The sequence below is a fragment of the Nematolebias whitei genome, chromosome 19 (genome assembly GCF_014905685.2).
Source record: "Nematolebias whitei isolate Nwh7 chromosome 19, NemWhi1, whole genome shotgun sequence".
NCBI lineage: Eukaryota > Metazoa > Chordata > Actinopteri > Cyprinodontiformes > Rivulidae > Nematolebias > Nematolebias whitei.
The window spans coordinates 26100545-26112835 of NC_056516.1; the positions used below are offsets into that span (position 1 = coordinate 26100545).

The window sequence follows — 12291 nt, forward strand, 5'->3', positions numbered from 1 at the left end:
TCCCTTTAAATTTCTGTAGTGCCATACATGAGGTTACCTAACGACAATGGATAAACGAGTAAACAAGAGGATCTTCTTCAAATGATGCACAGTCGGCTAAATGATTTGGCCCTGGAGACCCCACCTGCCTCTGCTGCTGGGTAAAGCTGCTTTGCTGACATACTCGATTTTGTTATTTAATTAAAATGAACAGAATCTTATTGTTTTCTGAAACGCTCCTTTTACGGTGCATGCATTTTGTTGATACACGTGCTATTAAATTGGCTAAAGCTGAATTGCCATGAATTAAATTATGATAATGCCTTTACTATTCGGTTTTACACACGCACACCTTTAGTTCATTTTATGGCTATATGATCACTTAACCTTTTACACAGCTAAGCTTGGATTTTCATAGTTGGTCACGTGCACAAACGTGTGTGTGTGTGTGTGTGAGTGAGTTATGAACACACATGGTTAAAATATGCTGTGTGCGCTAATCGAAGGGGAAAGTGAATGAACGACTGGAGCAGTGTTGCCAAGTTTAAAATTGAGGTAAAATAAAAGAAAAAAAAAACAAGTAAATAAAAGAAGATGAGTATAAACAAGTCAAAACAATCCCCCAAAGTGCCAACAGTGAGTGACAAAAGTGAAAGTGATAAAAAGAAAAGCTTTAGAAAACAGACAAGTGGAGAAAGAGTCTGAAGTTTGCCTTGGCAGGCAGGCACTCTCATTGAGATTCATCGTAGCTTTTAGTGGACAATACCAGCCGCTTTAAAAAGCCCGAGCACATGTCCGAGTCTGCATTAGCAGCTGAACAGCACCGCAACACTACAGGGAAGAGGCTGTGATTTAACAGGCAGAGGGAGGAGGTGGAAAAAAGGAAAAAAAGAGCAAAAACAAGAAATGGAAATATAACAAAGAGCCTTGGCAGAAAATTACTTTTAATTAGTCAATTTGATGCAAATAAAGCAGTTTTCTGACTAAAGCCATCTTCACCTCTTCTCTCCTTGTATTTGCCCGTTTTCTCTTTATGGGGTTCCTTGAAACCTGCTAAGTGCCATGGAGAGGGAGGCAGGATTTCACAGCCCCTTGCCAGCACTACTAAATATAGCTGCAGTCGCGGGAGGCCAAAACACAATCATTACTCTTCCAGACACAATGGATAGAGGAGAGGAGGAAAATGAGAGAGGGGAGGAAGCAGGAGATATAATAAGACTGCACAAAAAGAGAGGGATGAAACACTGAGAAAGAAGTATGCAAAGCAAAGGAAGAAAAGGGCAAGAAAGTAAGAAAGACTGTCAAACAAGTAAAGCACTGGAGTAGTTCGATAATTATGAGCCAGCCTGATGAAAAACGAGTTAAAGAAGTAAAAAATGTATGGGTGCATAAGCCAGTAATGCAAATAAACGTTAATGTACCAGTAATAATTAATGCATGCTGTAAAAACATACAACTGTATTGCAGTTTTAACACAAATGAAACACTTTGCCAGCCGTAAAATGTCTCAGATAAGGTCTGCATGATATTGTTCAGTCTACTTATACTCATCCTCTTTCCCCACTTTCTCTTTGATATTAACCATGTTATCAACAGCCAATTAAATCTAAATAAAATGCTGGAAGTTTGCAGCCAACACTCGACCTGTTTCCGTAGCTCCTCAGCCGCTCTCCTTGATGTCATCCCATAGGCTGAGCCTCGACTGCTGGCCATGGCCTGCTGCTCCCTGGCGAGCTCCCGTGCCTCCGCCCTTTCACTGCGCTCCCTCAGCAGAGGCGGTGGAGGTGGCGGAGGAGGTGGCAGTGGCGGGGCGGGTGCATCCCTGCTGTTAGTCCCTGCTTTCGGCCTCGGACTCTCCCTGGTTCCTGCTTTACTGTTGTTAAAAACTGGAAGGAGATCAAAGAGGAAATATTGTAAACGCCTGTGATTCTTAATACCAAAAAAAAAAAGCTATATACAGATACATAGATACATACTTGTACAAGTTGTACGGTGCAGCAAGATTTGGAAGGAACTGATTTTTTTCTTGCAGACACTTGAAGCATATTTTGTACTTCTAACAAAAACGAAGTACCAATATTGAACCATTCAGTGTTTACCTTCCATATTACAAAATGTATGTTTTCATTTACATCAAAGGAAAGATACAGTGATTGAGAAAATATCTGTTTTACATTAAGAGTTTACCCAGAACTCATTTAGGAGCGTAATGAAGCTCTACAAGACTAACATTTGTAATGAATTTCTATTCAAAATTGAAAAATTCACAACACAGGAACTTGTGTTCAATTTATGCTCAGATTTTTCCAATAAATCCAATTATTTTGTATCAATCTGGTTTAGTTAAATATCATTTAATTCAATACATTTCTATATCTGCATTTATTTAATGCCAATTTGTATTGAGATGCCTAGCTAAGAAAACCCAACGGATTGTAATGAATGTTCAATTCAATCCACCATCCTGAGTGTGCACGTGAGTGTGCACGTGGCGACATGCAGAAACGAGGAGGAAAAAGTCCCTTTTAACAGGAAGACACTTCCAGCAGAACCAGACTCAGGGAAGGCAGCCATCTGCTTGGACCGGTTGGGAGTTCAGAGGGTAGGAACAGAGACACAAACATGTGCAAAATACAGTACGCCGGCAAAACCTGCTATCAGAAAGAAAATCACAGAGTTAGTTACTCCAGTAATTGTATAAAACATGCAGAGTTTAGACAGCAAAAAGAGGGACTACCCTTCTACACAAGCACCTTAGAACTGTAGCAGCATAATTTAAAGGGTGTCTTAATAATTACAAGCCTAACATGGTTATACGCGATGCGTTTGACTGATTTCCATTTAAACTCGTCTTAGAATGTCTGTAGAATGAAAAATTACAAAACACCAGCCCAGAAATACAAAATGCACTGAGCTGCAGCCACATTTCATCAGTCTTTAGACAGTGATTAAAGGAATAAATGTCAAACATTTCATTACTAACTCCATTTGAGAGTGATCCAAAAAAAAAAAAAAAAAACCAGAGATTGAACTTGTTGACCAAGTTAGAGACCAATGCAAAAATAATCTAACTCTTAACACAAAAACTGGTGCTTGAGGAGAAAAGTAGTGTTGCATAGAAAAACGTTGCTACTCATTTTGAAATTTTACAACCAGGTAGACCTTCTTATAAATATAAGAAGCCAAAACAAATAAATACAATATTTTTTAGGTTCTGTGGAAAGTTCCTAAAATGGAAGCATCATATAGACCACGCTGCTTTTTCGGGCTACAGCCAATGGGGTGAACAGGTTTTAACCACTAGGGACTTAACCACAACGACCAAGTGGAAAAGCCAGTACAAACAGTGGAGTGACAAACTTTTGGAAAACATCTTACCCCTAATCACTAAAATATGCATAATTTAAAGAGTGTATGAAGACGTCTTTATATTATTTTCAATGAGCCTGTTCAAAAAGGGCTTCGACTGCATTAACCACAGAAGATGGAGCTAAGCAAGCCAAACAGTAGCAAGGCAATTAACATCCCCATTCAATAGCCCACTTTTCAGTTCTAATGAGCCCAAATTTAAACTTTCATCGAGTTTTTGTAACACAGAGACCTTACAGTACACATTCATTGCATACATATGTGCTTGTAACTACTTGTGAGACTCTGGTGGTCTCTGGGGCCCCTGGCTTGATGAAATATTAGTGAAATCTTGACATATTAGTGAGCTAAGCATAAATCTGGGCCCAATAAAAGCTGTTAATTTAGTTTTGTCAACATGGCATATGGCCAAAAGAGAAATGGTAGTAGAAGGACAAGGCACTGATGAATGGACAACAATGTAAGGCGTTTCCTGTCCCTTTTTACTTCTCAGAGTAAAACTAAACTTTTCTCAGTCCTTCATGAAGTCCATTTCTTTTTTTTCTTCCACACCCCTTTTTCCATCTTCACTTCTCTCCCGTTTCTTCTTAAGAAAGAAAGTAGCCCAAGCTGCATATTACACGGTTCAGATTTAACACTAATCTTAATTCTGCAAAATACACTAAGGTGTGAGCCTGCTTTTCTCTGTGTGTGTGCCTAATAACAAATGTAAGCATAAATGCTGTCCACTCTGAATCAATGGCTCACTCTTGAATATGTGTGTACATAAATGTCCTTAATCCCCGCATCGCTACTGTACCTTGCAAAGTATGTCTGCCTGTTTTCCCCCTTATCTGTTTATTTAGCATATCACAGAGAAGGCGCCAAGCTGCTTTGCAAACAGTGTTTGTGAATGAGATAAGAAAAAGGAGAATACACTGTCCTCATGCACAAACCTCGATTTGTTCACATAGGTTTCGCTCTCCCACTGTTTGTACTTCTTGTACAGTTTAATGTTCTAAGCTGCTGATATACGCGTTTCTGAAAAGGATGAGGGAAACCTGTTGGTGTATAGTGGACAGACACAGTCAATGAACTATAAGATATCAGAACAGTGTCCTTCAGGAGATCAAAGTGTACAAATCTAGTGTTCTGTTAGCCTACGTGTTCAACTGTCCCCCTCTTACAATTCTGTTATTGCTAGTATCACTCAGCCTCCTGTGAATAGTAAACAGCCATCAGTGTGCTAATGATCCATTGTTAGGCTGATGGTCCTTCTTGATCATGTGAGCAGCTGGTTTTGGTTGTCAGCAGCAAAACTGGTTGATCCAATCTGAGAAGGTGGTATTTATAAGACTGAGCTGAATACAGCACCTCAGACTGAGGAAGTCTTTCGGCGAAACGTTTCTACATTTATTTGTTGTTTTGCTTTGTTTTTTTTGTTTTGTTTTCTTTTGAATGTCCAGAGGACCAGATTTAAATTTTTTAGAATTTTCTACCTGGATTATTGAGCATGCATCAAGATACAAAACTTAGGGTTTTTATGTCTGTTTCTAGATTCCATTAGTATCTCTGTTGTCTTCCATCCATCCATCTTTCCATTATCTTTCAAACTTGTTCCCAAGTCGGGTCGCAGGAGCAGCAGCTTGAGCATTGATGCCCAGACATCTCTTTACACAGCCACCTCTTTCAGCTCTTCTGGGAGGACTCCTAGGCATTTCCAGGTCAACAGAGAGACAGTTTCTCCATCGTGTCCTGGGTCTTCGCTGGGGTCTCCTCCCAGTCAGACATGCCTGAAGCATCTCTCAAGGAAAGTGCCCAGGGAGCATCCTTACCAGATGCCCAAACCACCTCAACTGGCTCCTCTTTATGTGGAGGAGTAGCAGTTCTACTCTGAGTCTCTCCTGGATAACTGAACTTCTCACCCTATCTCTAAGGGAGAGTGCAGCTACCCTGTAGAGGAAACTCATTTCAACCACCTGTATCTGCAATCTCAGTATTTTGATCACTACTCAAGAGTCCATGCTCATTGGTGAGGGTAGGAACATAGACAGACCGGTAAACAGAGAGCTTTGCCTTGTAGGTCAGCACTCTCTTCACCGCAACAGACCGGTAGAGTCTGCAATACTGCAGATGCTGCACCAATCCATCTGTCAATCTCATGCTCCAATTTTCCCTCACTCATGAACAAAACCCCAAGGTACTTGAACTCCTCCGCTTAAGAACCTCACCCTTGACCTGAAGAGAGAAATTCACCATTTTCCGACTGAGGACCATGGCCTCAGATTCGGAGGTGCTGATTCTCATCCCAGCCACTTCACACTCGGTTGTGAACCGCTTCAGTGAGAGCTGAAGATCACGGCATGATGACGCCAATAAGACCACATCATCCACAAATAGATGAAATCCTGAGGCCACCAAACCGAACTCCCTCCACCCCCTGGCTGTACTAAGAAATTCTGTCCATAAAAGTTATGAAAAGAATCCTTGACAAGAAGCAGCCCTGACAGAGTCCAACTCCCACCCTGAAGGGGTCCGACTTACTGCCAGCAATGAAAACCGAACTCTCACACTGCTAGTATAGGGACCGAACAGTCCATAGCACCAGGCACCCAATCCCATACTCGCGGAGCACCCCCAACAGTGTACCCCAAGGAATGTGGTCTAACACCCTCTCCAAGTCCACAAAATACATGTAGACTGGAAGTGGAAACTCCCATGATCCCTCAAGCACTCTAGTGAGGGTAAAGAACTAGTCCAGTGTTCCACAGCCAGTTCAGAACCCCCAATGTTCCTCCTGGATCTGAGGTTCGAACAACGATTGGACTTGCTTCTCAAGTACCCCTGATAAGACTTTACCAGAGAGGCTAAGGAAAGTGATACCCCTATAATTGGAATACACCCGCTGATTCCCCTCTTTTAAAAGGGGGACCACCACCCCAGTCTGCTAATCCAGTGGCACTGCCGCAATTTCCACGCAATGTTTAAAAGGTGTGTCATCGAAGACCACGCCACAACATCCAGAGCCTTAAGGAAATCAGTGCAGATGTCATCCAACCCCGAAGCCCTGCCACCGTGGACCTTTTTAACTACCTTGGGAAACTCAGCCACAGTTATGGACAGACCAACCCTGAAGTCCCCCAACTCAGCTTCCTCCATGGAAGATATGCTGGTGGGATTGAGAAGGTCCGAGAAGTATTCCTTCCACCTCTCAACAACATCACTGGTTGAGGTCAACAGCATCTCACCTTCACTGAACACAGTGTTAGAAAAGTGCTGCTTTCCCCTCCTCAGCCACCTAATGGTTTGCCAGAATCTTCTCAGAGCTGACAGTCTCTATCCAAGGCCTCACCAAACTCCTTCCACATCCGAGCTTTTGCCTCAATAACAACCAACGCTGTGGCCCTCCAGTACACCTCAGCTGCCTCTAGAGTCCCACCAGCTAACAAGGCTTGATAAGGCTCCTTCTTCAGCCTTGATGGTCACAAATCAGATGACAGAGGTCTCTCTTGTAAATGAGTCCTCGAGGCTCAATGGGATTTACCTGTATAAATAAAGGTTGATTGATTGATTGATAACTACAAAGTCTATCATCGATCTACAACCTAGAGTGTCCTGGTGCCAAGTGCACTTATGGACACCCTTATGTTCAAACATGGTGCTCATGATGAACAAACTAGCACAAAAGTCCAACAACAGAACACAGCTCGGGTTCAGATCAGAGAGGCCGTTCCTCCCATTCATTCCCCTCCAGATCACACTGTCACTACCCACATGGGCAATGAAGTCCCACAGCAGAATAAAGGAGTCCCCAGGTGGCACACCTTCCAATATCCTTGTGAAGGACTCCAAGAAGGCTGGATACTCTGAACTGCCACTTGGCAAGTAGGCACAAATAACTGTCAGATCCCGTCCCCCCCACCATAAGGCATAGGGAAGCTACCCTCTCATCTACTGGGAAAAACTACAACACACAGGCACCAAGTCAGGGGGCCAAGAGTAGAACCACACCAGCTTGGTGCCTCTCACAATGAGCAACTCCAGAGTGAAATAAGATCCAGCCCCTCTCAAGACGATTGGTTCTGAAACCCATGCTGTGCATCGAGGTGAGCCCAACAATATCTAGTCGATACCTCTCAACCTCACACACAAGCTCAGGTTCCTTCCCTGCCAGAGAGGTTATGTTCCATATTCCAAGAGCTAGCTTTGGTAAACCATGGTCAGAGCGCCAAGCCCCCAGCCTACGGCCTATGTTACTCATTCAGGCTGAGCCTGACTGGGCCCCATGTGGAGAGACATGGTCACCAGGCACTCACCGATGAGCCCCTCCCCCAGGCCAGACTACAGGGTGGGGCCCCGGTAACCCACATACGGGCAAGGGACATTGAGTTCTTTACTTTTTCTTGTCCATATGTTGTTGTTTTTTGGAATCGCTCTTTGTCTGACCTGTCACCTAGAACCAATCTGCCTTGGTAGACACTACCAGGGACAATTACAATTGACCCCGACAGCATAGCTCCTAGGATCGTTCAGGCACACAAACTCCTCCACCACGATAAGGTGGCGATTCAAGGAGGAGCTCTATGTTGTCTTCTCCTTCACATTCTACTTTAGATGACAGAATAAAAATGCTGAACAAAGCATTCACCTGTTAAAACTACTCAGGTGGCAACTCTAAGGAACTAAGGAAGCCGAGAAAGTCATTGTGGGAAGAGGAAGTGCTATGAAATCCAACCCTTGCTTTATTATAAAGAGTGGATATGTTCCTTACTTCTGTCAGGAAGAGGCTTTCGGTTTAAAGCGTTTGATTAACACTATCAACTTTTCAACAAAATGTGTATAACTGTCAGATTATGATTGGAAAAATTGTGAGTTTTATCTTACCAACTCCAGAACAGTAATAGTTTTTGTCATGTTACAGATTTTTAGGAACTAAAAATGTGGGGGGAAAATTAAGATTTTTACAACCTCGGTTTGCTTACATGTACCGTAATTCCCCTAAATGTTGGACATTGTGTGCATTCATCTGAATGTCTTTTGTACCCTGAGGGGGACACATATGCTGTAATTGTAATGCTGTGGATGTGTCTAGAGCCACAGCCAGCTGTTGCAGTGAGTGCATAAACATGCTGTTAAGGCTCGGTAAGCTAAGTGTTAATTGGGGTGGAAAGAGTTGATCCACTGCTCTGCAGTTCTCTGCAACTTGCCCCTTTTCTGCAGTCGAGTGCTAGCAGGTCTTTGCTACTGTGTGGAAAAAACAAATATGCACAGACACTTGACTTTTGTCTTTTTATGACAGCATGTCTCTACTTCATCTTTTGGCTAACTTCTGTTTTGTCTACCCTTCATTAACACATCTTACGGAGATCTTTGTGGTGCTTTAAAACATGAATCTTTTCTATTATGTGAACAAAGTATTTGTTAGGAATAAAAATGTGGCACGCTTTGTTCTGTTTGCCAGTCTGGTTCTTACCGTGCCCGTTGAGTGGCTGCCTGGCGGGGAGCTTGCTTTTGCGGGGTGTAGAGCTGCAAGAGGAGGAGGCCGAGGCTTGGCTACTGCCTCCCACACCATGTGAGTGGACACTGCTACCATTCCGCACCTCTTCCTCCTCCTCCTCTTCCCCTTCGTCCTCCAGGTCTTCCTCCTCCTGGGAGCTTCCAAAGTAAGCCATATTACTGGGCAAGGCAGATGAACCTGAAAGAGAAAGGAGAATAATCGGATGTTGGAGGAAGGATGACAATGCACAGTTTGAAATACTAAAAGGTCCTAAGTGAAAACAGTAAAGGTGTTAATACATACATAAATAAAAAAAAGTGTTTTTATTCTAATCTTGCATGGTACAAATGGATCAACATCAGCGTGTAAGTGTTGAAATATTAACATAAAATCACCAGCCGCTTATGGGTTTGAGAGTAATGCTGATTGTGCTGCTGCTTTTTAATCTGTTATTATCCCAGCTGGTGGTCTACTGATGCTTTGTGAGCAGCTCTGAACAGAGCAGAACCATTGTTACACTCACTCACAGTTAAATGCACAAACATAATCAAGAACATGAACAGGACTTTATTAAAATGATGACAGCCTTACTTGAAAAAAAACAATTTCATTGTACATGAATAATGTTAAACTATCTATTTTTACAAGTTGCATTTGTGTAATCTAAACAGACAATATTGCTGTTCATATTTTCTTTAGTTTTCTTTCCTTTTAAAAATTTGAGTTAAGTGTTTTTTATATGCTACTGCACAACTTTGTATGCCGTCATAAATAGAGCTGAGTAAAAAGGAAAAGGATGACTTGCTAAATGTATGTTGTCACTAAAATTAAAGCCAGAGCACCAACAATGAAATAAAAGCCATCGTTTCCACTGAAGCTCTAGACTTCGACAGTTTCGAGACCCACTGATGTACATGTGCTCAAATTTTAAATCTAGAATTGAATTACTTAAGCTCTCTATTGCTGCTGAGCTAATCCCAAATCTGTCCTCTTCATTTTGCCTAAACAGGATTATCTTCAGTCTCTGCTTCTACGGGAAAAGAAGGAATGTTCTCTCTTTCCGTTTTCTGTCAAAGACCATAACTTTTCCTGTCATTTCTCTGGAATCTGGTTCAATATGAGCTCGAAGGAGAAGAATTGTGTTTGGCAGCAGATAGCCTGTAACATTACCTCAGTAAGCTGAATGTAAACAGGTGCTCGGCCTCACAAAAGGTTACAGAACTCAAAGCTGTATTAACAAACGCCCATGATGCTTCACTCATAAATCAGTGTGTTAAAAGAATCGCCAGAATCTCCTTTAACACACTTCAGTTTGCATCAAGAAACTGTGATAATAATAAAGTACCACAAACAAAAAGTGCTTAAAAGACCGAGAATTTCTGCAGAGGCAAACAATCTTAAAAACCTGTTGTTTGCAACATGCATACATGAGGCTACAAACGGTGAAGTGAGTTCTGTTGTTTCGTGTTTTTATTGTATCTTTGCTGTTACTTTTTAATCTCTTTATGCAACATCCTCACAGTTTTGCTTAAATCTAGTTGTGAGCGTCAAACTGGATTTTATGAAGTTGTGAGGCCTGTATAACTAAATCGATAGCATAGCTTGAGCAAATAGTGCGATTTTTATTACCCTTTTAAGGGGTTTTAGTGTTTAAAGCGCATTAATGGAAAGTAATATGTGATTATAAACCAATTAAAAATATGTTAAGCCTCTGAGAAAATGACTGAATTCAACAGGCCTGTTTTAAACTATACAAAATACTTAAAGAGCTTATAATTAGACTCAGAAAATGCAATCATTTAATTAGCAGACTTGTTTTTAGAGAAGACTGAATGCTCGTCTTAGATATTACATATTCAATACATACGAAGCCAATTAGGAGAAAGCAAAAAATGCAAGGACACTGGGGGAATGAAAATTTATGACCAAGTTGCTAAAAGGATAAATTAAACATATATATGAGAATAAGCCGGGAATGAACAGCAAAACTGCAGATCAATTCATTCGGTCTTTGATTAAACAAAGAGGATTTAAGCTGAAAAGACCCAACTGCAAAGCTGATTTTAGTTAAATCATTACTGGGACTGTGCAATAACTGTATAGCACAATGTACTCAAGTGTTTATGTGAAAGTACATTTACTCATCTGAACTAAAAGTAAATCTTGAGCTTTATTTAAAACAAAACAGGCAGCAAATATCAAGGAATAACTTGTGTGTACTGAAGCAGTCTGCATCAAAATGTTAGGTTATTTTAATTTCGGAGCCTAACGAGCAAAAAAACCACAACAACAAAAAAAAACATCACCGAGTGAAGAGTATTCACAGCCAACCTTGATAACAAAATAGTTGTTTGGCTTGAAAACATGGACAGGTTTGTTCCTCCCTCTCTGCTGTGCTTCAGCTTTAAAGCCCCTCCTTTCAATGGGGCTATGTACACTGTAACCATAGCAACTGTACAAGTGTCAGGCAATGACGAGCATAAAACAAAACTCCTCCAGGATCCTTTTTGTTATCACTCTGGCATGGAGGACTCATTGCCTCTAATTTGACAAATCACGTTTGAGATGCAAGAGAAAGCTGAATAAAGATGATATTTTCATAGATATTCTTTTATATAGTGAAGCAAGACAACAAAAATATCTAAGTAATGCTTTGGAGAAAAAACGGGAGAGTTAGAAAAGTCTTTGTTTCTTACGTACCAAGACATGATTAACAGCTTTAATCATTTTAGAAGTTTATTTAGCAGAATTTAGGCTAACACTGGCAGCCAATTGAAATTAATATAGCTACTTTCTTAATGAAGCAAGCTGCACATTTTTAAACAAGGGAATGTTTACGTTTTCAGTTTAAATGGACTATTAGCAGCTACCCAGAAAGCATGTGGTCACCACATATGATGTTACATTTATTTTGAAATCTCTTAACCCTCTCCTCAAAGGATTAGGGCGAGAAACAAACCTGTAGAAGGACAATGGTCTTTTAGCTGAGTTTCTTAACTTTTATAGTAGGTCAGTAAAGAGTAAAATCTTTACTTTGCTTATACTAATCTGCGTGAAAAGTCCTCTCTACAGCGGTAAATGTACTTTCCGTATAAATAAATAAATCGTAATACACGCGTAATGTGCGTTTATATGGTTTCTTTTAAATATTACACACAAAACAGGATACAAATGGCTACAATAGGTCTTGTCGTGTTTTCTGGCTTTTAAAAAGAGGATCAGACCTCAAGCACCGCAGCAGACATTCAAACTGAAAGATAGCCAAAGCAGCACATAAACCCTGATAGCACAGACACAGAGCCACACACACGAACATAAAACAGACTCTAGTTTTATCTTGGCAATGAAGCAAATGTTTGTTTTTCTTCCTCTGATCAGAAATGAGCTAACATACACACCGGTGCAATCAGGTTTTAATCACTGGCTTCATTAACTAAATGGTTGTAATTTACTGCCTTGACCCGGGG

The 12291-nt window shown here is 41.1% G+C and overlaps 1 protein-coding gene across 2 annotated transcripts in view; it reads right to left on the reverse strand.

Annotated features, from left to right (window-relative positions):
* Positions 1-12291, reverse strand: part of jarid2b (jumonji, AT rich interactive domain 2b) — a 126452-nt gene that overhangs the window by 17135 nt on the left and 97026 nt on the right. The window contains exons 1-2 of one of the 2 annotated variants that reach the window (XM_037692789.1): positions 1956-4537; positions 1624-1865 (exon numbers count right to left, since the gene is read on the reverse strand). In XM_037692789.1, the coding sequence (XP_037548717.1) occupies positions 1624-1865; positions 1956-2067 (354 nt within the window). In that variant the 5' untranslated portion in view covers positions 2068-4537. Of the gene's footprint in view, positions 1-1623; positions 1866-1955; positions 4538-8800; positions 9023-12291 lie in introns of those variants that run through there. The other variant, XM_037692788.1, reaches the window with a different exon arrangement.